Here is a 26,526-nt window from a genome sequence, read left to right on the forward strand (position 1 = left end):
TTTTAACTAGTGTACAAGTTTAAGAACATGCTTCCAAAGATGATAATCCCCATTTGGCAGTTTGCATTATAGGCGTTGGTGAGATTGCCAGAGGCATTTTAGTGAACCTTGAAACGAATTGAAAAGTCAGATTTTGAATTGGTGGATTTTTATTTGGCAAATGTGATCATTACATTACAGAATTAGACAAGTTCATTTGCCAGCATTAGAGATATTCTTGATAGTTTCTGTAAAAGTCTGATTCACCCTTCTTAGGTATACACATTTTTAGTACATTATTTAATCAGAAAATGCAAACTGTGGGTGCCAGTGTGACTAATTAGTTGTCCTAAATGAAATCGTATTGTCATTTACTTTAAAATATGAAGGTAGAATCTGGTTTTATGTCTATTCAAGTTAAATCTTTATATATGAGACATTTAAGCCACTCCAGAGCCCCAGAAGTGCTATAAGGTTTAGGCAGTATTTTCATGGAAATGAACTGCACCAACATGGTATGTGTAGCCAGACTTAGTTTTGTAAACATGACATGATAACTTGGAATTCCTCTGGGCTCCTAAATATGACTACAGCAGTGCTGCAGTCTCCTCGAAGGACTGCTTAAAACCTACCTGAAGTAGCTTTGCATAGTTTTTTGTGAAAAATGCTTGGAGAAACAAAATATAGATAGGAGTGTTTTTGTTTTATTAAAGGACGTGCATAAGACACTACAGGATCTTTGGGGTCAGACTGCTACACATCTGTTCTACTGATGTGTAACATTTGGATTGTCATGTAGACTTGAAATAGCTATAGAGTGAAAATAATGAAATGGTCAAAGGGTGCTAGGGAAGGTAGAGGTCATGTGTGAGACAAAAAAACATTGTCATGTAAACAACGGAAAGACAGCACGCGATAATGAAGCATTCCTGGTGGGAAAACACAAAACAGATGCAGCCATTTCCAGGGCTGACACATGACAGGAGCTGCACTTGCTTTAAGTAAATGTTCATAAGCTACGGTTGAAAACTTGTAATGCATTATAGACTTTAAAGCCTTTATTTATCTTGTAGTTTTACACTGTGTAAGTCAAATAAATATTCTTTATGTAGCAAGTGGAAGGGAGGTGGTTCCTTGCAAAATAACTTCTAGTTAAAAATGTATTGATTTTCCAAATGTGTTCAGCAACAGTTGAAAAGCAAAAAAGCTATCAATATGAAGTTACAAGGAAGCAAGCAGTGAAAGTAACAGCTGTTAACTGGAAGGGGATAAATGGAAAATCAGCTTATGAATATTGTTTCATTAGAGGAAAAGAATTATGCCTGCTGCTAAATAAAACAGGGTTGTAAAGAGGAAAAGTTAGAAGTTTTAGTTTAGTACTGGAAATCTTTGACAGCTACTATGTGACTCATGATGAAAATTATTAAATTACAGTCCCTTTGTTCTTAGGGTAAAATCTTAAGATTGAAAGCTATGTTAGCTCTCAATTAGAAGTTATCTGGGAAGAAACTTTTTGATTTCTGGATTATTTTTTGTTCGTTAATATGAGGTTCCTTTTATCTCCTTTTTGAGTGCCTCATACTGATACCTATCATGATGTGGGATTACAGTGTTAGATGGATGAGTAATGCAATTTGCTATGGTAATTCTTCTGTTTCTCAAATAGAAAGAGATAATCCTGTATTTTAGAAAATGGCATTATGATACAGTCCTACTTTGTTGTTATTTTAAAAAGACTGTTCAACAAAGAAAACAGAACAACAGAATCTGGTTTACCTTGGGAATTATCTAAATACCAATATTGTCCCCTCAGGTACAGTGTAACTAAAATGTTAAATGAGGTTGATTCTTTTAAAAGAGAGGTACATTTCCTAATATGCATGGATAAAACAGTGACATCTGAGTTTCCTGGCTTTATCTCAAATGTATGTAGGATGTACTCATTTTACAGAGACATATTTGAAAATATATGAAAGAAGGAAGAGCTAGATACTGATGTTCTTTCCAGTGTTGAACCTCTGGAAATAGCTGTGCAGTTCAAAGTTCAGTTGCAATGCAAGATCAGACAGTAAGATGTTCCAGAAAAGGAATGAATAAGTGTGTTGGAAAATGTCTTGTAGTTGAGAATGATGGTATATTGGTGCTTAGAGCATAGTATGGATTGTATGGTCTTCTTTAGAAAGATACTACAGAATTAGAAGGGTTTCAAAGGGAGAAGAGTTTCTAAAAGACTTTGCATTAGATGATCAGAGAAGTGATATTTAGGATAGATATGCTAAGATATGAGAAAACAATAAGGAAGTAATTTTTTGTGCTTCTTTGAAACTTTGCACATGAATAAAGGATGTACTTAAAGCAGACTATTAAAAGAAAACTTTAAAGGGGAGTCTTTTAGCTAATCACAGTTAGATTGTTAAGTTTATTGCCAGAGGTATAAGAAGATTCCTTAACTACTGGATTACTGTGAGACCTTCATAGAGATTCTTTATTCCATACATATCTATTGAACATCTGCTGCTCAATTCTGTCAAAAATAGATTTCTGGGGTAGACAAATAACTGTTGTAATTCACTATGGCTATGTGCATTGTATGAAATACATAGACTACAAAAGACTGGTGCAGACAAAGTGGTTTATTATTAATTTCTGGGTTTGTACCAGATTTTTTAACTTAATCAAACTTTTAGCTAAAACTGGATGAGAAGAATATTACATTGTATTTCAGAAGTTTGATTCCTTTGAGTGTCTTACTTGGTCCATGCTTTGCATGATGTGAAAAACCACCCCCAAACCTCTCTCTGTTTGGCACTGCATTACGTGTTCTCCAAGCTAGAGGAAAGGCATGAGTGATTCTAAATATTTAGTGTTGCAGTTGCTAACAGAGGTTTTAGGGTTTTTCCCCTAGGGCAGTGGGATAAATTTTCATTATATTTTATTTACTTATGTTCTTTGTACAGTTGGCTGAAAATTCTTCACTGGTACTTCTTGAATCATAACCACAAATTCTCTTCTATCCATTTTTCGCTTCTGTTCATCTTTCCTCCCAAAATCTCTGCTTTTCTACGCTGCTTGCTCGGGAAAGCTGATGTGCCATTTCATTGCTTGTACCTGAAGTCTCTGTTAAGTTGTATTACATGTGCTTGAAGGAGATCTGGCTGTCAGGGATATTACTCTAAAGAAATAAATACATTTGCCTCAAATAATAAAGCAAATAAATACAAATAAATTTACTGTAAGGAAATAAATGCATCTATTTGAAAATTATTTTCTGCACAATACTCAATGTATAGCATGCTATTGAAGTTAAAATTCCTATTTGTGAATTAGGTGTTAGATGTCTCAAAAATATTTATAGTAGCATACTCAGTTTCTTAGTGTTCTCATTTATACAACTAAGTAAGTTTATCAAAGTTATTACATTTTAAAAAATTATTTTCTGCTCAGTTAAGGAGATCAAGAAGTTCAATTAGTTTAAAAATGTACACAAACAGGACAATTGACACATAATTAGTTTTATTTTCATTGCTCTTCGGTTTGAACTTTTTTTTGCAAACCCCAGTGTATCAAACTGTGGAATGGATCATCGAGGGGTACTTGTCTCAAGTTTTTTGCTTTCAGTGTAAACCAAACTTGTCTTCAAAACAAAAATGTGACCTAATAAAAGAAAGCTGCACCCTTTAGCACAGCACAGGCTTCTGAGCGTGCATCTGGTAAGAAACACTTTTCATCCTGTATGAATTAGCAAATGTGCTTTAAAAATAAATTGAAAATAGTATTTTGAGTCTCCTGTATGTTGATTTTGTAACCCTAGAAAGTGACGTTGGTAAGTGTTAAACAACGGATAAGGGCAACTTAAAAAAGAGATTACAAAGTAGGCACTTCTGATCATGATATCATGCACTTCACTAATTGATAGGTCTTCTTTTATTGTTGTGTTTTGGTTTTTCGTTGTTGTACCTTTTTTCATGGAAGCAAGTAACCGGTATTTGCAGTAATATGAAAACTGTACTGCAATAAAGGTAATGGGGAATCTTTCCACTTAGGCTTTTATGTGAACATTGCTTCTCCCTGTCATAAAAAAAATTGGCATTTTAACATCATCTTCACAAAATTCATGTGGTTATCTTGTAAGGTTGAAAGCTTTAAAGTTTGAAAGACTTGTACTTCAAAAAATCATGTGGATGTCAACTAACACAAAATAAGTTTTTCTTCTTGTTAAAGAGAGTGTGCATAGATGCAGGATGGACTGTGTGATGCTGCCTGCGTGACTGGAATTTTCTCTGTACACTGGATCATTGTCTTCTTTTTTTTCTGACAGCAACAGCTGGGATGAGCATGTCTTTGAACTGGTTCTACCAAAAGCCTGTATGGTTGGACATGTGGACTTCAAATTTGTTTTGAATTCGAACATCACAAACATTCCTCAGATTCAAGTGACTTTACTGAAAAATAAAGCTCCAGGCTTAGGGAAAGTCAATGGTAAGAAAAAACTAGGATGTCTTTCAAAGCATTATTTCTTTTCTCAAAATCATTATTCTCTGTGATGTATATCAGAAAAATTACTTGTAATTGTGTAAGTATTTTACTTTTACTGATTTATTCTGTTTCTCAATATCATGGGCTCTTTTCAATTGTTATGTTTGAATGTGAACTGGGGAGACGAACTGGGTAAACAGTTTCTAAATCTTGACATTTATAAAAATAAAAGTACATAGCTCAAAAAGACTGAACTCAATTACAATTTTGTACTGTGTGAATCCTGCAGTCATTAAAAATAAGTTATCAGTTGTAAATCATCCTAGAGATTGACTGATTAAACAAATAGTACTCTTTTAATGTCTGGACAGAGTAAAAAAAAAATACACTTAATTATTCCAAGTCACAGAAGGAGATGATTTCCAGTGAAAAAATAGCAAGGTGTTTCATGATGGAAGTAAAAAATTCCATGGCTTCCTTGGGAATTCTCTCATCATTTGTCTCATTAACTAAGCTATGTGAAAGCTACAGTATGATTTCACTTTTCATTCCTTGCAGCTTTGACAGAGTAGACCAAAGTTAGGAATGCTCTTGCCTTGGGAAGACTCCTAACTGGACTCTGCATCTTACTAGCTCTCAGGGAACCTGTGAGGGGGTAGCATAAATTGAAAAGTCAGTTCTTTGATGTGGAAGTGCCTCCGTTGGGATTTTCCTGTGGTGAGAGCATTCATTTCATGTCCTGCTGCCTTGTCTGCTAGGAGTGGAAGGTATTACATGCTGCACCTCCTTTTATTGAGGCATTAATTACTTATCTTTATCTGGCCACCTCTTTTTCAAAAGCTTCTGGGAACTGATTTCTCTTTTCAGAGAAATCTTGCTGTCAGATACTATTAAATTGCTTGCTGGATATAAAATGTGTTGAGGAGAACAGCAAGCATGATCATAAAAGCCTTTTTTTTTCCCCCTTTTCCTATTTTTTTAAAATTGCTAAGTAACACCCATCCCACTTAAACACAAGAGTAACAGCTGTAAATTTCAAAAAGAAATATGGGAATTTCAAAGATCGTTAACATGCTTTCATAAAACTTCACTCTGTAGCATCCCCCAGTGTTGAACAACAAAAAATGTGTGCTGGAGATGCTCCCTTAAATACTATAAGCTGGCTGTTATCCAAGAACAAAATACTCCAGTATAGTAATACTGTTTGAGAAAAGCCTATTCTTTTAGAGTTCAGGATGGTTTAGATTTAACAGAAGTGCTAGCTGTTACTTCAGGACAGCAGTCAACAGGTGTTCTTTCAGTTTCTTCATTTTTTAAGTCCTTGCTGTAAAACTTTAATTTTAACACGGAGAAGAAATTTGTTCTATCAAAGAAAAAAACAGAATAGATTGTCCATGTTTCTCTCCTGAATGGAACCTCCTTTGTTTTCAGCATGATTTCAGTCCATTTGCAGATCTGGATGTCAGAATTAATCTAAAAATCTTCACCTATGGAACAAAACAATAGAAGGAAAGCTAAGTTCTTTTCCTTGATGCTTCAGTTTTAAACACTTCTGAGCAAACAGTTCCATGAGTTGGTAATTCCTTAGAGACATTTGATTTAGCTGTGAACTAAATTGCCAGAGCTCTCTGTGAATGCTTTTCAGCAGAGCATATTGATCAGAAGACATGACAGAGCTCTTCCAGAAAATGACATTTCACTTCCTTACATGCAATATACTGAAATTTGCTTTTTTTCTGTCACAAGGTAGAAAAGGCATCAAATTTGGGGGTCACGCAGTCTGGAAGGGACTGGGGAATGTGAGAACACCTGCAAGGCAGCCTTGGAAAAGTCCTTTCTCTTTTTTATTCAATAGGATTGGAGATCCACAACTAACCAACATCTTCTCCAAGTGTAGCTGCATTGCAGTTGTTTCCTTCCCTTTTTCAATTTCTTGACGTTTGGAAAAGGACTTCAGTGACATTTGCCTTTTTTCTATGCACTATGAATAAAATAATAGGACACTAATGATTTCATTATAAGGGAAGACAAAGCTAGGCAATTTATATCTGTGATAGATCTTAACCAAAATGTTCCAATTCTAGTGAGAAGTAATATTCAACATTTTTTTATGGCTCTTAGAAATGTATAAAAACCTCAGACTGAAATTCAGTTAACTCCCCCCCCAACTTCTCTCCTTCCATGGGGAGAGAAAGGAAGTAAAATTTTAAGATAATGAGATGTAGAGAAGATGTGCAGGGCAGAGTTTATTCAGTCATTTTTTTTGTATGACAGGAGCCCTGGAAACAGTTAAATATGTAGTGTGTAATAATGGGAAGGCCAGAGGCATAATTCTTCCGATTGGGAACTAACGGTTTTGGTCTGGCAGTTAATTCACTGTATATGCTTCTTGTTAATTTGCTTGCATGTCCTCTTCATCTATAATTCATGTGATCCATTTAATTGGAAAAAGGGCTGTGTTTAAGTATTACCAAAATAACGTTTGATGTTCAGCAGGACCAATCCAGTTATTTTAAGTTTAAATTATCAAACTTTCAGTACTGGAATCTAATTGCTTAGGAGTAATCTGCAGTTGATTACTAGGGGAAAAGAATTCAGGGAGTGTTAAAACAAAACAGGCTCTCTACAGGTCATTCAGAAATACTGTTTTTAAAACTTTTTGCTCCAGCTTCAATCCACATGAAAAACATATCTTTGTATACTTGTGAGTTTGTATTAGAAATATTGCTGTGGGCAGAAAGTTGATAATTTTGCTATGAAAACTGCCACTTCTGTTTTTCCCAGGCCTTGAACAGTGTTTGAAATCATGCTAATATTTTATTTACAGAAGCAGCAGTAGATAGACAGATCACATTTCCTTTATCTCCAGCTCATAATATTGAAGTGGAGAGAAATGGAAAACCAGGACTGGTGGAATTCGGTGAAGAAATGCAGTATATGGATGTAGAAGAACCACAATGTAAGTTTTAGTGATCTTGTTATACTTCAGTTAGAATAAGACCTTGCTTTTTTTCTTCTTTTAATGATAAATTTGAATGCCTCTGCAAAAATTTCTCAGACATTAAAATAGACTAATTACTCAGCCATCTTCAGAGTTATTTTTCTTTCTGGTCTGTTTGCTGTATGAGTTGAAAGTTTAACATAAACCACACCATAAATGTTCTGAACTACTGGAGAGGTTTGGTGCTTACAAGCAAATTAATGTTTATTTGAATTTAAAAATCAAGTAGATTGATATGGCACCTTTCTAACTTAAATTGCTAGCTTGTTTCAGCAGTATTTTACTTTGTTTCTTTGGCTACTTTTAATATAATTTTTCTTTGCATACCTGGCTTTTGTAGAGATTGCTGCAGTAAACGAAATAAATATGGAACAGAACGTAAAGAATTCATAACTAGGGCACATCACACTGACTGTGCCTGTTTTTGTAACTTTTTTGTTAACTAGCACTCTTCCACCAAATGTCTTAGACTGTGAAAGGCAGTGAGTGGGTCTGAGTGAGGAGAGATGAAGACTAAAATTTGACAGTTGGAGTGACTCAGTTCTAGAGCAATGGTTCTTTTTCTTGGTCCTTTCAACAGTCTTACTTTACACCTTCTTTTCTCTCATGGAATCAGGCTTATCTAGAGCATGACTGTCAAGGTCCTTTCCAACCCAAACTGTTCTGTGATTCATTGACTCCAAGAGAGGAGGGGTTACAAAGGATAAAGGGGAAGGATCAAATGAGTGATAAAAGTGCTGAAAGGAGGTGTTTCACACTGAGAAAGAAGCAGCAGATGAGTGAAGACAATTTCAATAATTTGTATATCCTACAGAAGAAACAAAGCCATCCTCGTTTTAAATTTATTATTAGTTTTGTTTTCTTTTTAAACATTGTTGTCCTGCTTCAGTAATGACCCAGTAAGGATTGTGGCTCTGTATCTATTGGTTCTTTATTTCATCAGTTGTGTATTTTGTGGCTTTTATAAGCCAGTCAACATATATATTAATCCATCTAATGCAATTGAAAATTGTTTTAAAGCTGTCATTTATCTTAGTTGATTTCACTAGAAAATATCTAAAAGTGAGCTTCAAATCCTTCTTTATATAAAGTTACATGTATTTAGTGATCAGAGTTTGACATGGTGCATTTTTAATCCATGCAAGTGATCAGATTTTGTGACTTGATTATGGCTAATTCAGCTCCATATTACTCATGTTTTTGTAAGGTCTTAGATTGTGTCCATTTCTGGAGGAGCACAAGGAAGATATACTTTGTGGTCCAGTATGGCTGGCTACTGGACTTGATCTATCAGGACATGCTGGAATGTTGACATTAACAAGTCCAAAGCTTGTTAAAGGTAAACCAGTTTATTATGCTATTTGCATGAAGCCTGTGTGGCTGAATTGGATCTCATACTTCTCTAGTCAGACATAAGCTTGTTATTTATGTTTACATTGACAAATTTTGCTGTATAACACCATAGTGAGTTGCTGTTTCAAACGGATGAGAAACTACAGTAATTAACATGGTTGATCTGTTCTGTTTACAACTTGCAATCTGTTTAAACTGCAAATTCTCCCCCTTTTTCTTCTCTGCATTTAGGCATGGCTGGTGGCAAGTATCGTTCATTTTTAATTCATGTCAAAGCAGTGAATGACAGAGGAACAGAAGAAATCTGCAATGGTGGCATTAGACCAGTGGTTAGAATACCTCCTCTAAAACCTCAGACGAACAAGGGCCATTCACTTGCTTCATTGTTGGCAAAAGTTGCAGCAGGCAAGGTAATGAATAGCCAAGGAAGATCTGTATGTTGGTTATAGACTTGGTATGTTCATGTCGTCTGAAAACGAAACAGCTGTTAGCAGAATTAAGATCCATTAAAAACTACTTTCTAAAGAGGTGACACTGTATTGACACCTTCAAGAATTAGAGTTCAACATTTCTAAGTTGTTTCTTTTGTGCAGATTTAATTGAAAAGGTCTGTTCTGCCACTTGCACATTCTGAACACTTGTTTTTGAAACTTCTGTTTCCTTGAGTGTTTTCAGTCACTGATAGGTCTTATCCTTCTGTGAAGATGTGTATGTGCGTGTGTCTTGTTCTATATTAAAGCAATTAGTGAATAAAAGTAGCTTATTTTGGTACAATGCTCAAACTGATAGATTTTAGCAAACTGCTTGCCTTTCACTGAACAAGGTATAAATGAAATCAGAACCAGTGTGATTTATGAATGTTATTTTTTCCAAAAATAAAAGGAAAAGCCATCTAGCAAAATTGAAGCCACTACTTCTTCAAGAAAATCAGATAATCTGCGAGGCTGTGACTTACTTCAAGAAGTCTCTGTAACAATTCGAAGATTTAAAAAAACTTCAATTTCAAAGGAAAGGTTAGTAGGTGTTTTTTAATTCTGAAGAAATACTAAACTTTAGTTACACTCCTCATAAAAAACTTAGTTCTTGAAATAGGTCAGGACAGTGTTTCAAGTTGTCATTTCATAAGCTTGTTTTATGTGAAAATCCTATAAATTGCAAATAAGAGGGCACTATGCTGTGAAAGTTGTGGTAGAATAGCACCATGCATGAAATTATATGTTGAGTGGGTTTTTTTGCCTTACTTCAACAGGCAAATGTAAATAAGTTTTCTTGGTAAAACAGATAAATCTTTTAAAGGAAGCATCTTCCTTTTCTGTTTCCGCATTGCCTTGTTTCTTACAGCAGAAATTGTATTATTTGTCAGACTCTTAGGATCAAATTTAGCTAACAAAGAAGTTGTTGAAGTCTTTGGTTTGGTACTGCAGACCTAGATGCAGGTAATAGAGTATTTGAAATCTATTACCCACTGCCACCTGCAGTGGTGGCAATGACTGTAACGGGCATAAAGAGGTCAATGAGGCTGCAAAGAGCTATGTGCAAACAGTTGATAAGAGTTCTCTAGATGGTGAAACTTTGTTTAGGTTTAGATGTTGCTAGACAAGTTAATAAGAGGGGAAAAAACTTCATAGAAGCTTAGGAGATGTAATGTAGGAAGTTCTGTGAGCAGAAAATAGGAAGATTGGGAATGTGTGCACAGAAAGTATTGCATATGCTTGTGTACTGCTTTTACTTTCATCTAGGATTCCCTTTTTTGCTGCTCCTAAGACAGGATACAAAGCTGGAGAATGGCCATATTGGATAATTCTGGTTTTTTCCTTCCCCTCCTCCCTAGAGTTCAACGGTGTGCCATGTTACAGTTCTCAGAGTTCCATGAGAAGCTGCTTGCCACTCTTTGCAAGAAAACAGAGGATGGTCTGACTACAGAACATGCTCAGAGTCTTGTACTTGACACACTTTGTTGGTTGGCTGGAGTGTATTCAAATGGCCCTGGCAGGTAAGGGAGGAATTATGTTCAAATCATCATGGCTATTTCTCAGTATCAGTTTGTTTAAAAAAGTAGTTTTATATAATGCTCTAAAGTATGCAACTTGTTTTCACAGCTCAAAGGAGGGAAATGACAGCTTGCTTTCCAAAACACGTAAATGCATCTCTGATATTATACGTGTTTGCTTCTTTGAAGCTGGGCGCAGCATAGCTCACAAATGTGCACGATTTCTTGCACTATGCATCAGGTCAGTGCTAATTATTTGCATATATTTTTGTTTATTTCTGTTTTACGTGTATTTGGGGGATTTGCATGCAGTCTGAACTGAACATTGTGTTTGTTACTGTTAGACACTGAATTCAAAAAGCAACAAAATCTGTTCAGGAAATATGTGGTTTGGGTATGACTGCAAAAACATCAGTCTTTCAGCTTCATCTTCTGGAGAAGATTTCATCCTTCATTCTTACTTTGTTAAATGTTAAAGTGTCTGTCTTTTCTTGTAGTAATGGCAGATGTGACCCAAGTCAGCAAGGGTTTGGATCAGTTCTTCTAAAAGCTTTACTCGACAATATGCCTCTTTTGCCTGCTGCTGCCACAGGTGGTACGTATGCAGTGTTGGGTTATAAACATATGCAGTACATTTGTTATTTGTCAAGTTATGTTGGACTCCTTTGTGAAAATAGAATGAGATAAGTGTTCAGTTAGTACAAAGTGCTCCTTGGAGTGGTCTGGCCATGAAGGAGACGTTTGCACATAGTGGAATTTTAAGCAAATGAGCTTGCTTAAACCAGAGCATGAAGGGCTGACATTTTTGGAAGAGCTTAAGTAAGTTTTCTGAGAATTCTGAAAGGTATTTAGAAACAACAGATTCTGTTGACATAAGTGACAGGATGGTCTGTTATTTTTTAAAATTAGGAGATAGCCAGGAAACTTGGCTATTGAAATTATATCCAACTAGCAATCCACTTTTGATTCTTCTGCAATACAAGGAAATTTTAACTAAATTAAATTTCTTCCTTATCTATATTGCAGTGTAATGGTCTCTTAGCACCTTGTTGAAGCATCTGGAGTGCCAGATGGAATGGGAAGATGACTTCACCTTTGTGTTTTGGGTGGCAAGGCCTGCTTTCACACTAGGACATTGTTGAATTGTTTCTAGCTTGGCGTCACCAATAAGTTTTACAGAAAAATTAGTTTGCATTCCAAAAGTCTTGTATTATCACCAAGGTCAAAACGCTTAACACAGTGCTACAGGGAGGGAAGGAGAAGGAGGAAGCTGAGATTTGTGTTTCTGTACAGAACCACCATGCTGTGCTCCCAGAACTGATTTGTATAAAAGCAGTGCCTCCAGCAAATACGGGTTAAGGAGACAGCAAGCAGAACCACAGGATGAAAGGAGAAGGGTTGTCTCTGGAGTATGGCTTGGCTCTGGTGGGTCTGGAACCCCTAGCCAAGCACCTTAATATATCATGAGCATTTTGATTATCGTGAGCAGGAGCAATGAAAGAAGTGTGCAAAGGTGTCTCTTGGGAACCTTTTTTTCCTTCAGTTATGTGTTAGTTGATAAGAGAATCGGAGGTACTTGTAGAAACTTATGATTGTAGAATGATTATTAATTGAAACCTCTCAAGAAAGGGGAAGGGGTAGAATACCTTGTTGTATGTATTCAGTAACCATTAGATAATTACCTCTTCCACTGATGATCCTTTGAAGTATGCTTTCTCAGTGAAAAATTTATATCATGTCTCACCTGAAGTAATTTTTTTTTAATGCAGGATCTGTGTATTGGTATTTTGTATTGCTGAACTATGTAAAAGATGAAGATTTGGCAGGATGCAGTACAGCTTGTGCATCATTGCTGACTGCGGTGTCCCGGCAGCTGCAGGATCGCCTAACACCAATGGAAGCATTGCTTCAAACAAGGTACTAAGAAATGTGCTTGTTGTAAACTTAGTAAAAACAAACCTAAGAACTGTCTAATGCCATCCTTAGGTGTTCTGAAAAACTGCTGTATTTGTTTGCTGTATTTGTTTGAAAAAGGATTAATTTGCTAAAGTTCTGGAAAACAGTTCTAACTTGTGTGAAATTAAAGTTGAGTTTGATTGCTATCTCACAGTTTAAATCAGCAAATGTGTATGTGGTGTTTGAAGCCTGTCCAATCCTGAAGTTAGTATTTATGATTTTTAGTGTAAGGACTAATAAAGCATATCCTATTTTGACTCTTGGAAGGAATTGAGTATTCTGAATAGTTTCAGTTTGGCACAGTGCTTCACAGAACTATAGTCTTTCAGTAGGTTGACCGTACATTTAATGTATTTCTTCCAAAGGCCACATTCTAAGTGTAGAGACCTGGAGTAATTTACTGGGAATGCAGGTTCTTCTTTTAAATTACATATCAATGTAATTTAGGACTGTGATGTAACATCTTTCACATATTGAACTGGTTGGCCATTTAACTTTGGATTTACATGATACAAAAAGGAAATTTCTGATGGTTCAGTTGTGTTGCAGTTTTTACATTTTTCAGTGTTTGCATTTTGCATAATGCAAAGCTGCATTATGGTGCAGGAAAAATGCTGCTGTTTGAATTTTCTTTCAGTTGTGGTTTGGGTGCAAGAGTTTTTTCCTCAAAGTTGAGCAAGATCAAGGTAGAAAACATTTGGTGGAGGTTAGTTCAGAATTTTCACATAAAATTGAAAATGTAATAAAAAATGTAGTAAGGGAAGGTATAGAGGAGGGAGGGTATCTGTTGATTTTTGGGTTTGTTTTTAAAGAACTGTAATTCCAAAATATATCATAAAACTTAGTCTCAGGTGTTGCACTTGGATCCTTATCCTGCCGTCTACTGCATACCTCTACTTGGTTGTTAATTTATTTCATCATCTGTAGTCCTTACAATTGATTAGAAGACTTATCCTAGCAATAGAAATGGTATCTGGAAAAACTGAGAATTTTGAGAAATAAAGTGACTTGAACCAAATAGAGGAGAAAAATATGAAAATTCCACTTGACATGAGAATGGCACCTTTCTGTGGGAATCAAGTTGTTCCTTCACATGAATTGCTTCCGAGTACTTTCTTTCAAAAGCATATGTAAAATAGAAGGTTTTCCTCCTTCCAGTTGTCCACTTTAGAATTTGGTTCATATGACATTTCAGATCACCTTGTGGTGAGCACAGCTCTCTGCATGGCATGGGAAGATTTCTGAAGTGAGCCCATTCTTGGTGTCCTTCAAGCTTAGATTTTCTGAATGTTTCTAGATAGTGTTTTACTGATGTTCTTCTTGAGATTTAATTTGCTTTCTCTTTTAACTCCATAACCCTGTAGGTAGATTAAGAGTAGCAGCAAATCCCTTATTTGATTACAATAGCTCTCTAGCAAGGACTGACTGTTGCTTGGTTTTGTTTACTAATTCAAGCAAATTTTTCTTTCATATGTCTTCCAATCGAGAGAATACTGTCATTTTTGGGTTTTGGTTTTTATGTTTGGTTTTTCTTTTTTTAAAGAGAAATTAGTAGGCAGCCATAGCTTTCCCATTTTTCCCTTTCCTTTCCCCAAATAATATTCTATCATTTTTGTGTACATTTATGTTGCAGAGTTTATACTATTGTGTTTTTCCTCTTTGTTATTGGTCCCAGGTGCAATAGCCTAACATCTGGTAATCAGCTAAAAGCAGATGTCTAATTAATGGATCCACACATTCATGGGAGAGTAATACTCATTTTACTATCATGTGTTGCAATAAATCAAGTGAAACTTGCTACAATAACATCAGTAGGGTGTGTTACATGATTTGCAGTTCATAAAACAACAAAAAAGGGATTTTAGATAGGATTTTCATCTGTCTTAAAAAAAAAAAAAAAAAGGTTGGTTTTGTCTCTAGCAAATCTGAAAAAAATTCTCCAGCCTGTTGTTGAAAGTATCAGATTCATGAAGTTGTGGAATTAAATTATTCTAAATATTGTAAGGTGTTACATGGTTTAATTATTGTTATCATTCACACTTGAACTGTCTCATGCTCTCTTCTCATCTGAAAACTCTCTTGCTGCAAATAAATCCTTTTAGTGTTTGTGTCCTCCCCACACTGGCACTGGAGAGTAGATTCTTTCATTCTAAACAAATTCTGGATGTCTGAAGTATATTTGTATCTTCATTGTATTCTCCAGATCTGTAGTCAAGCCTAAAGCATTTCCTTCAGCTTCTTTGGTCCTTGTCTTACTTGTATTGTGGTAGACAAAATTTTAAATTTTATTCCAGTTGAGGGCTCTGATGAATGAAGAAGAGAGATATTTTGTATAGTTTGTTTACTACTACACAGATGAATACAGTGATTGATGAGTTTTATATGATGTTCTTGATTTAGCCTTTTTTTTTTTGTTGTTGATGTACTTTCTATATCCTTTTGTGGAAAGGATTGCTAATGAAGCTTAAAACTGTGAACCTGATCATTCCTGCTGAAGAACGGGTAAAAGGCACCATCCTTGTTGAAATAAATCTGGGTTGGACAGAATAAATTAAACCCTCTGCAGTATGTTCAAATTCTGTTTCTACTCCGCAGTGCTCTGGCAGAATTTTGACATTTTATCACCTGCTTACTTAATAAATCAAACTCTTTATTTAAAACATGGAAGTAATCAGTGTTAGTGTTGAGCTGACCTGATTTATTGAATGTTTAAATCTGATGTGTAAAGCAGGCTGTGAAGGTACCACACTCAATTTTGTCTGAGCATTTTTGTGTGTTTTAGTATCCACTTTACTGGAGCATGTTGTCTTGGCTGACATGTGAAAAAAGGTCAAGCAGTAAACGCATCAGTCTTGTCAGATGTGCAGTATGCACTGGTCCTATCTAATGCATGCTTGTAAAGAGCAACCAATCTATCCTGTGTTGTTCTGAGTTTAAAGTTATTTTAAATTTGCTACCTTGTAAGTAACTTGGTTGGGAAATGTAATGTTAAATGGGTTGATCTGCAATTCTCAGATGAATCTGCCCTTTTGTAAGATCGTTCATCATTTTCTGATAATTACAGTCACAGTATTGTGTGGCCAAAAGCACTGAGCCCAGCTAACGTTTTAACAATCAGAGAAGTCTAGAGTCTGTTTTTACCTTGTTGGTAGTGTTGTATTCATGTAGACATTTACACTTTTGTGATTACTTGATCTAAAAAGACATTTAAACATTCCAGCCTTCTCAACATGTTGGGGTTTTTTACCTCATCTGGTGAAGAAAAGTGAAACTGCTTAGAGGCAGAGGGAAAAAGGAGTGGAAGAACTTACTGTCCTTGCTAGTGTGTTTGTGGAAATATTTCAGATTTCTTCTGTCTCTTGCCAAAGTGCAGAGTGTTATGTTTCTCACTTTTGTACCTACACAGTTGCATTATTTCTTTCTACTCTGGCTTAGTAATTTGGCCTGATTTCGATTTTTTTTCCTCTTTTTAGTTGCTGGTAATAGATATTAATAGACACTGAAAAAAAACACTAAAACCAAAAAAAACCGCACTTCCAAACACATGCAAAACCACAAATGAACCAAAAACCCCACTCATTTTGATCCTACTTTGGAGTTTCCTTTTTCTTGGCTTATAAAACCCTAATTGATTTGGACCACTTTAAATGATGATGCTGTTTTTCTCCCTCCAGCACTGCCACAGTAAATGTTAGGAGTTTTCTTCTGTTGAGGTATTTATCACAAGCATTGATCGGTATGCCTAGCAGCATTTCCTTTTTTAATTCTTACTTCAGCTGAAAGAACAAGCTGGGGTGGAATTTCTTCCGCTGTTTTGAAACAGTACTGTGTTTTTATTGACTTTAGACTAATGTCTCATTTACCATGTGAAGGTGTGTGTCTTGCCGTGGTTCATTGTCTAAGGCTTGTAGTTCTGTTTTTCATATCTAGTGTGATTGTGGGTCATGTTTCCAGCATTACATCTTCAAAACTCTTCAGAGGAAGAGTTACTTACTTAGCATTACAAGCTGTTAGAAAATGCCATTGAGTAAGTTATTTTAATGAAATATAAGCAAGTGATAATTTTGAAGATATGTCAAATGAATGAACAGAACAGTTTGGAATATAATAAATCCTGATGGTAAAGTACTTGACTTTTTACTGTAAATAATTTTATATGAGTTCTTATTGTGTGAATGGTGCTGTTTATCTTATTTACAGATATGGATTATACAGTTCACCTTTTGATCCAGTTCTGTTTGACTTGGAAATATGTGGCTCTTCTTGTAAAAATGTATACAACAGCAGTATTGGAGTACAGTCAGATGAAATTGATTTGTCTGATGTTCTGTCAGGTATGTATGTTTAGCAGTGATTGACTGTGGTAGAACTGGTAAATCTCTTATTATAGTGGGGTTTTTTGTGAAGATGTGATTTTATGCTTTCCAGCCAAGCTGAAGTCCAAGGTATTCTCTTGCTCATGGTACCTTTTACATTTCCTGTGGCCTTAGGGAAACAAGAAAAAGCCTGTTTCTGGAATCTGTTATTTTCTTATCCTGTAGAATATCTTAGGGTACAGATTAGACAGAACGGCTGCTCTCATTCCCTGGTCAGTCATCTGGGAATCATCTGTCACCTCTTTCAAGTAACTTCCTTGAGGTGTGGTATTATTCATTTAGGCTAGCAACACTCACATAGGCAGAGAAACTTAAATGGATTTTTCTTAAGTTGGGAAGCTGCCATATGGCATTCCTCTACTTAAATATAAAGGTTTAATGAGGTATTTTTTCTGTTTTAGAGGAGGTAAAATACCTTAAAAGCATATTTGTCTATCTTCTCAGGTTAATTCATAAGTGAATCATTAGGCCCTGCAATGGTGTAAAGAGCTACAGAATTTTTACCTGTCAGGAAATTCTTTTCATAGCAAGTGTATTCATTAGTCATAGTGACCTCTTTCCTTCTTTTGTATACTATTGACTTTCTCCTTCTATTCCTTCCTCCATACATCTGTAAATTTGTTTGTATCTTGATTAATAGTCTGGGTTTTATACTAAATTCATGTATGATCTTAATTGATCTGACAGTTTCTTCCTCTTCCTTTCCAGTAACATCAATATATTTTTGCAAGCTAATTTGCTTTCAGTGTAGAAAGAAGAGAGCATCCATATGTAATTTCTTTCTGGAATTAAGAAGGTTATACTATGCTTCTATCACAGTTGACAGCTTGACTTATTAATGTACTGTCTTCAGATTTGACAGCATTATCATTTTAAAAATATACTTCCATTTATGTTGAGGAATAGTGATAGTGTTAAGATACTTCTTCTACAACAGGAACTAATGAAATGTATATATTTATTTATATTTATGTTTATATTTAGGTGTCCCTTTTGACACCTTATGACTTGAAGTGTCACTATCAAGGAAACATTGGCTGACTGTGTAGATACATGTTTCTCTTTCAGGAAATGGGAAAATAAGTAGCTGTGCAGCTGCTGAAGGTAGTTTCACTTCCCTTACTGGACTTCTGGAAGTTGAACCTCTGCACTTTACCTGTGTTTCAACAAGTGATGGAACTAGAATAGAAAGGGACGATGCAAGTACGTTTACTGGTATATACAATTTTTCATTTTTTCTACTTAGCATAGTTCCACAACACATTTTTAATTGAACATAATGGCACTGTTTGACAAACTGATTGCTTGTAGTTTTGCAACTGTTGAAATGTTTTGTCTGTGGTTTGTTTTTTCTTAATAATTGATAATAATGTTTCTTAAATGATTTCTATATGTGAAATTAAACTTCTTGGATCTTAGCAAACAAGGTGGATTTAAAAAATGTTTATTTGAATCCATTTGTTTCTATTGGAGAGTGTAACGTACAAGTCTGCATCTTTACCTTACAACCTTTTGTGGTGGAAGAATTCCAGAGCAATAGGTAGTTTTTCTGTAACCCAAGTGTTGCATGTATGACCAGCGTGCATAGTCTAAAAAGTATAGTATATTATATAAACCGTATACTTTGTAACTCAAGGTATTACCTTGTAGCAAGAACTGGATAGAAAGATATTTCTCTTGTTTTTACATCACTCTGAACAATTAATGAGGAATTAAAGGTGTGTTTTATAATTTCTACATACATGTTTTGTTTTGTTTTGTTTGTTTGCTTCATGCCAGTGAGTACCTTTGGGGTTACCCCAGCAGTTGGTGGCCTCTCTTCTGGAACAGTTGGGGAAGCCTCGACAGCACTGAGTTCAGCAGCCCAGGTAGCTTTGCAGTCTCTCTCTCATGCAATGGCCTCTGCCGAGCAACAGCTCCAGGTGCTGCAAGAGAAACAGCAGCAGCTTTTGAAGCTTCAGCAACAGGTTGGAGGCTATTTGGCTCTTTTTAGTGCTGTATCTAAACTTCGAAATCTGAGAAAGTAGTTGCAGAGCTATTTGGTTTTTTTTCTCCATTGTGTATTTGAGGAAGGAGCTGCTCAGCACTCTCGTTCACTGCTTTAAAGCAAAGTGCTGGGAGTGTCTCCCATGCTGCTTTGGTCTTTCAGACTTAGTTTTTGTGTATTTTAAATGTGGGTTGGGAATTTGTAATAAAAACTAAGACTTTATAAGTAAGTATATCAGTCTGAAACTGAAAAAGCGTACCAAAATGAAAAGCACAGTTGTTGACACAGGGAAGTGCCAGTCACAAAGCTGTTGTTAGTTGGCCAGTGCTTGGCTGTGTTGACTCTACTTTGCTGTTCAGTGGTAGGATTTTTATTATGTTTTTGATTATTCCATCTAATTACTCATGTTCCTCAGCTTGTGAGTCAAATCAAATAGATAGTTTAATTTTTCTGCTTATTGTTGGTCATCCAGCTTGGCTATACTGGAAGTATCTTAGTTTTATTAAATCCAATTGTATAATCAAAGTTGAACTTGTGGCCCAATAGTACTCCCATGTTCACAAGTAGTATTATCTGCTACATCCATTGTTTTCATCTTCTCTACAGAAAGCTAAGCTGGAAGCAAAACTGCATCAGACAACAGCAGCAGCAGCGGCAGCAGCATCAGCAGTTGGTCCTGTTCACAACTCCGTGCCTTCTAATACAGTAGCAGCTCCAGGGTTCTTCATTCATCCTTCAGATGTAATTCCACCCACACCAAAAACAACTCCTCTCTTCATGACTCCACCTTTGACTCCACCTAATGAAGCAGTTTCTGCTGTTATTAATGCAGAACTTGCTCAGCTTTTTCCTGGTTCAGTCATTGACCCCCCAACGGTTAACCTTGCAGCACATAACAAAAATACAAGCAAGTCTAGAACGGTAATTGTTTTCTTTTACTTTTCTTAGAGAGACAAGATGCTGTGAGCATTACTAGGGTCTTAATTTGTACTTGAGTGCTAGTAAATATGTGTTTATTTGGGTGAGATGTGAAAACTACATCATTAAATTTATACCATGTGAAAAGAACTTATGAAAGCAAAATGGTATTGTTACAGCACTTCATATTGGTTCTATTTATTGGACCTAGCTTAACTGTGTAAGGAGTTACTAATCCTTTGAACTTAGTAGTTAATATATTTTGATGGTTTATGCTAAAATCTATGTGTAGTGAGGTGTTGTCAAAATGGTACATCTTTAACAGCTCACAGTAAATGCATAGATTTTAATCACTTAATTTTACTGATGTTTTTCCGCTCCTCAGAATCCACTTGGATCTGGCCTTGCTCTTGCAATATCTCATGCTTCACATTTTCTTCAACCTCCACCTCATCAGTCAATTATTATAGAACGAATGCACTCAGGTAAAACCACAATTCCTAATAATAGTTTTGACACATGTTCTAGTAAGAAGTGGAATATTTTCTGGGGCTTTAAATAAGTTGCTTAGCTACAGTCTCTCTTAGCTTTCCAGAATAAAGGTATTTCTCAGTTTGCATTCTGTCATATCGTGAGTTTAAGACCTAGCACTTGGTGATAGTTGAAACATCCTGGGGACTTGGGGAATATGTTGGGTCTCTGAATAGAGCACCTGTTCAAAATTAATGCATAAAAAGAAAAGCAGCTTCATTTAAGTTGATGCCAAAACTTTCTTCTCTAAGTGTTCAAGCTGTAGTGAGAGTTTCTGGAATTGTGCAGCTATTTTTAGCCTCAAGTAACAAGTATACCTTTTAAACAGTGCATAAACTCTTATATACCTTTTAAACAATACATAAACAATAGCTTTATTGTTTGAGAAGTAACATATCTTGCTGGTTAGCACACTCTAGTATTTCAGGCAATCCTATGTTTTTCTCACCTAGGAGCAAGAAGATTTGTGACCCTCGATTTTGGAAGACCTATATTACTGACAGATGTATTGATTCCCACTTGTGGAGATTTGGCTTCTTTGTCCATTGACATCTGGACTTTAGGAGAAGAAGTAGATGGAAGGCGACTGGTAGTGGCTACTGACATTAGCACGCATTCACTTATTTTACATGACTTGCTGCCACCCCCAGTTTGCAGGTTTATGAAGGTAAAAAGATCTTTTAAGTTCTTGATGTTTGTTAGTACATGAACTTTCACTTAAGCTCTCTTCAGACCAAGTTTCTGTTGGCTATAAATTTCTAATGTATTTTTGACTTGGTGTTTATTTTTCCTGTTTTGATACAATTGTGTTACAAGATAATTTCATTTTCTTTCAGATCACTGTTATTGGTCGATATGGTAGCACAAATGCCAGAGCAAAAATCCCATTAGGATTCTATTATGGCCATACCTATATCCTACCCTTTGAAAATGAGCTGAAACTAATGCATGATCCCCTCAGAGGAGAAGGTGAAGCAGCAAATCAGCCAGAAATTGATCAACATTTGGCAATGATGGTTGCATTGCAAGAAGACATACAGTGCAGGTTAGCAGGAAAAAATAACTAGTGTGTTTGCCAAATATTTTAATATAAAACACTGGGATATCATAATGTTACAGTTTTTTTTTCTTTCCATTATATTCTTCAGATCAAAAAATACTCTGCTGTTGTCAAGTTGTTGTGAATATCTTTACAGCAGTAACAAAAAGTACACTGTATTTGTTTTCTGTATCTGTTTTAAGAGCGCGTTCACAATGGACCAGAAGTTATCTTCTGGCAGGGTGATTGTCAAATGTATTGCTGTTTGCTAATGTGTATTGAATTGTGTTTTTTGAATATTTCCCTTTAGGTACAACTTGGCCTGTCATCGGTTAGAAATCCTTCTGCAGAGTATTGACCTGCCACCACTCAACAGTGCTAACAATGCCCAGTACTTTTTGAGAAAGCCAGACAAGGCAGTAGAAGAAGACAGCAGAGTATTTTCTGCTTACCAGGACTGCATTCAGCTGCAGCTTCAACTCAATTTGGCTCACCATGCTGTTCAGAGGCTCAAAGTAGCTTTAGGTGCAAGCAGGAAAACACTGAAGGAACAATCTGATCCTAAAGAGTTGATTCAGATGTCATCCACAGAACAGTTACGCACCATCATCAGATACTTACTGGATACTTTGCTCAGTTTGCTGCATTCGTCCAATGGTCAGTATTTTTTGATTTTTTTGTCATGTTAGTAGAAACAATTTCCAAGTATTTCTATTTTTTGACCTGCACTTTTCAACTATAAGGCTTTAAACTATGTTTAGACGTAGAATCATAGAAATGTAGAATGGTGTTTGAGTTTGCAGAGATCTTAAATATCTTGAAGTTCCAACACCCTGCCACGGAGAGTGATACCTTTCACTTAGACCAGGCTGCTCCAAGCTACATCTGCTGTGATTTTAGTAGCTGATAGCATACATTCTAAAGTTTTACCAGTTGCACCAAGCTGCCCTAAACACTTCCTGAAAAGGATAGGAGAAAGTGTTAAGGTCCTTCTTGCTTTTGTGTAGTTCTGGCTACATAATCCTTTATTCAGATCTGATCCTTCTGTAGGGTGATCCAGTTTGCTGAAGTAACAACTGCCCAGGCAGAATACTCATGTGGTTTGCACAGACAGAATCACCTTGTGAAAGGATCTGTGGAGCATTGAAGCCTGTGTAATGCTGGGGATGGATTAAGCAGTTAGAAGCAGGCCGAGGAGGTAGAAATTGCCCCAAGGGTGGTGGTGGTGGTAGGGAACTCATAAAACCATTATTTCTAGTTAGTTCACGATTTTTTGATATCCAGTAAAAATTTTTATTTCTTAACCTTGCCATTGAAAGATGTCTTGGAGAATTGAAATTGAAAAATCCATGTAAGAGTTGGTGGTATTAAAAAAAAAAAAAAAAAACAAAAAAAGAAACTAAAACAAAAAAGGGAACATTGTTCTGTAGATAGGTTGTCATATGATTTTCTGTGCCAGTTTGTTCTAAAGCATGATGATGATTTAGTTTTTCCTTTGTGTAGGTTCTGTGGGAGTAGTTGCACTGACATAGTATTGATTTGGTTTTGACCAAATAGCCTGGTCTTTGAGTTACCTACAAATCAGCATTTTCCCGTATGGTCCCACCTCCTTCACTCCTGAGCCAATTAGTCGAATTGTAGTAGTTTTAAAAACTTACTTGTAGTAAGATTTTTGGAAATTTTGCATGTATTTTCAAGTCATTGTCTCTATAAACAGAGGTGTTCTCTTTTCTTAAAAGGGCACTCAGTTCCTGTGGTTCTGCAGAGCACTTTTCATGCTCAAGCTTGTGAAGAGTTATTTAAACACCTGTGTATCAGTGGAACCCCCAAGATACGATTGCATACTGGCCTTCTGCTCGTTCAGCTCTGTGGAGGTGAAAGGTGGTGGGGTCAGTTTCTCTCAAACGTACTGCAGGAGTTATACAATTCAGAACAACTTCTCATATTTCCACAAGACAGGTAAGGTATAAATCTGTACTGATACATTACCTGTGGATCAGTGAATTCCATTGTTCATAACTTAGCACTGGACTTGACAAAATGGGACTGAAGGGTACTTATCCATGGTTTTGATTGATTTAAGAAATAGACACAAAAAAAGTACTGCAGATGATAATGCCCAATTGCAGTTATTAATTGCACCAATTTGGTTCTTGCACCACAAAAATTTGCTATATTTTCTTACTTGGAAATCTTCACATACCTAGCAGGATTGCTCCCCAGTGTCAGAAATGGCCTTCTCCTTTATCAGGCTTAAATGTACCCTCATCAAAGAGCTGCTCTTCTCCAATATTTGAAAGTGGGATTGAGACTGGAAGGTACACTATCAGCATTGACTGCAAAACACTGCACTGAGATAAGAGCAAGATCGTGTAGAGTTGAACACTGAATGTTGGATGTATTGATTATTTGAGATTATTGATTGAGGTCTTTAATATTCTAAATATTTGCATCTTATTTTAATCAAACATATTTACTGCTTAGTGTCTTTCTGCCTTCTTTGAACAGCAACATCTATATTTTCATATCTTTTTAAAATTCATTAATTCAGGGATATAAGAATCCATTGACTTAATTATTTTTCCCTGCTATCAGTAATAAGTAATAGGAAATAAAATGGATGAGATCTTGTTTCAAATGTGGAAGACTCTGCTGACCTCTTGAGGGTGAAAGAGATGTTCACCCTAAAATGCTGCATTAACCTTAAGAACGATAGAGTGTGAAATCCAGTCTACCTGCTGGGCCACAGTACTGCTTTCTGTGGCAACCTGTGTGTGTCTCAGATGAAAGCCTAGGACAATATAGTTATATAAGGGGTGTTGCAAGATATTAATGATTCTGGAAAAGAAATACAATCTTAAATACGTAAATTTTATTTTTAGGGTCTTCATGTTGCTTTCTTGCATTGGCCAAAGATCACTTAGCAACAGTGGTGTTTTAGAAAGTTTACTTAATCTCCTGGATAACCTGCTGTCACCCCTGCAACCTCATTTACCTGTGCACAGAAGAACTGAAGGTAACCTTCTAATTTGGGAGATTATTTTCATATTCATTATAAACTAGAAAATTGAGAGACTAACTCACAATTTTTGGTGTAATAAAAGAAGAAATTGGTTGTTTGCTATATTTCTAAAACAATGTTGTCTTTTAAAACATGAAGAATCTTCTTGTTCTTTAGGTGCTAAAAGAGATTCCTTCCCCCACCCCATTAAAACCTGAGCAAATTGTATTTGATTATTTATAATTCAGCTAGAAAGCTTTGGCAGAGTGGAGAGAACATTCAGTGTATAGACAGCTCTGGTGAATGACTTTGAAATTCAATGTTATGGAAGGAAATTCACCTTTTTGCTCATGAGATCCTTTCTATGTTTCAAGTTTTTGAGGTGAAACAGATATGAAGACAAGTTTATTTTGTGTATCTGCATGATTTCTGCAAACTACAGAGTTTTTTCTCATGGGGTATTTTGTACTTACAAGGAATTTGCGTTTTTTTCATTCTAAAAATTGACTGAAATTATATTCTGCAAACTTGATTTTCCTTGAATGTTCTCTTTAACTACCTGAAGGTTGATACGTATTCTTACTTTTGAAAACATCACACTCTAGGCTGCTTCATTTTTTATGTACAGATAGCAAAGCATCATAGAAGATAAGTTATTTAAATTTCTTAGCCTTGTGAGGTCTGTAAAGTGCCAGCTGAGACTCTGTCCTTAGTTTTCCCTTGTGTCTTGATGTTAACAGACCTACAGCTGGTGTCAGCAGCTGTCCTATTGCTTCCCACTGATCTCCCATGTGCTTTCTCTATCGGGGCCATATCCTGCTATAGTCTCTAACTAGTTTGAGGCAAACCCAAGCTTACATCTCCTCTACCTCTGTTTGCACTCTCCCCACAGCTTCCAATTCCTTTCATAGCTCTTGCCTTACTAGTTGTCCTCATGGAGGACTTTAGGAAGCAGAAGTAACAGATACTTCAGAACTTTATTTGCTGGTCTTCCAGCTTCCTTCCTCCTGGACAGCGCAGGTGAGTACTAGGGCAATATTATGTGTGGTGGAAGCATCAGGTATGGCAGAAGAAATTCCTATTTGAGAACTATCACACATGAATCAGGGTCAAAGGGGTGAAAACTTACTGGGGGAAAAGTGAAAAAGAAAATCAGAGCAAGAGGTGAGTGTTATAGGTGGAGAGAAGTTGTAAACTTTGAGGCCGGAAGAGGAAAAAAGGAATGAGCAAAAAACACTTGAAGGGAGGGAGGGAAGCTGAGAGTTTTTTTTTTCTTTTTGAGAGATGAAAGGAAAAGAAATGGTCTTAATAGAAGTATGAAAAGGTATGTTCTTCACTCTGCAGTAGGATCCTTTCTTTTTATTCTGCCAAAAGTGTGTAGCAGTCACCAGTGCTCCTCATTTCTGTTCTTGCAATTTAGTCTGTGATTCCGGTCCAGGTCCTGTTCTGGACCTGTTGGGGTCCTTCCTCTGCCTGCATGAGATGGGCTGCTTTCTGTCAGAGTGTGCTCAGGGAACTGCAGTTAACAAGTCAGGCTGCATCCTACTGCTTGGATGCCAGCAGCTACATGTAGTTTTGGATGGATTGTTCCTGTGTCTTAGTTTTCTTGTTTGATCTGTGTTTAATAATAATTTGAATTAATTACAGCTTTTTTGAGGTCAGTGCATGAAAAGCACTGTGTAGTTAAATGTGGCTCAGCACAGCACATTGATATGAAAATGTGGGTGTAACCTCTAGTGCTGATGTCTTTGCTGTATTGACATTGTAGAATTATGCCATTTGCATAATGACTGTAATTAAGTGGTCAATATTTGTAGCTTTCTGGTTTTGTTGAGCAGTCATGAGTTCACTTTGGAACTGTTTATTTAGATTTCCACATGCACGAAGATTTTTTTTGCATGATGTGCAAGATCCGTTTA

General features: G+C 36.1%; 1 protein-coding gene across 4 annotated transcripts in view; it reads left to right on the forward strand.

Annotated features, from left to right (window-relative positions):
- BIRC6 (baculoviral IAP repeat containing 6) overlaps positions 1 to 26,526 on the forward strand; it is a 171,078-nt gene that overhangs the window by 37,900 nt on the left and 106,652 nt on the right. Inside the window, exons 13-31 of one of the 4 annotated variants that reach the window (XM_014876424.2) lie at positions 4,298 to 4,458; positions 7,283 to 7,414; positions 8,664 to 8,795; positions 9,041 to 9,219; positions 9,692 to 9,822; positions 10,641 to 10,802; positions 10,909 to 11,040; positions 11,297 to 11,394; positions 12,569 to 12,716; positions 16,956 to 17,089; positions 18,200 to 18,346; positions 18,911 to 19,098; positions 19,725 to 20,039; positions 20,422 to 20,521; positions 21,020 to 21,234; positions 21,404 to 21,612; positions 21,917 to 22,263; positions 23,346 to 23,565; positions 24,489 to 24,622. In XM_014876424.2, the coding sequence (XP_014731910.2) occupies positions 4,298 to 4,458; positions 7,283 to 7,414; positions 8,664 to 8,795; positions 9,041 to 9,219; positions 9,692 to 9,822; positions 10,641 to 10,802; positions 10,909 to 11,040; positions 11,297 to 11,394; positions 12,569 to 12,716; positions 16,956 to 17,089; positions 18,200 to 18,346; positions 18,911 to 19,098; positions 19,725 to 20,039; positions 20,422 to 20,521; positions 21,020 to 21,234; positions 21,404 to 21,612; positions 21,917 to 22,263; positions 23,346 to 23,565; positions 24,489 to 24,622 (3,284 nt within the window). The remainder of the gene's footprint in view (positions 1 to 4,297; positions 4,459 to 7,282; positions 7,415 to 8,663; positions 8,796 to 9,040; positions 9,220 to 9,691; positions 9,823 to 10,640; positions 10,803 to 10,908; positions 11,041 to 11,296; positions 11,395 to 12,568; positions 12,717 to 16,955; positions 17,090 to 18,199; positions 18,347 to 18,910; positions 19,099 to 19,724; positions 20,040 to 20,421; positions 20,522 to 21,019; positions 21,235 to 21,403; positions 21,613 to 21,916; positions 22,264 to 23,345; positions 23,566 to 24,488; positions 24,623 to 26,526) is intronic. The other 3 variants (XM_014876465.2, XM_014876433.2, XM_088161378.1) reach the window with 3 other exon arrangements.

This window comes from Sturnus vulgaris, chromosome 3 (genome assembly GCF_052056855.1).
Source record: "Sturnus vulgaris isolate bStuVul1 chromosome 3, bStuVul1.hap1, whole genome shotgun sequence".
NCBI classification, from domain to species: domain Eukaryota; kingdom Metazoa; phylum Chordata; class Aves; order Passeriformes; family Sturnidae; genus Sturnus; species Sturnus vulgaris.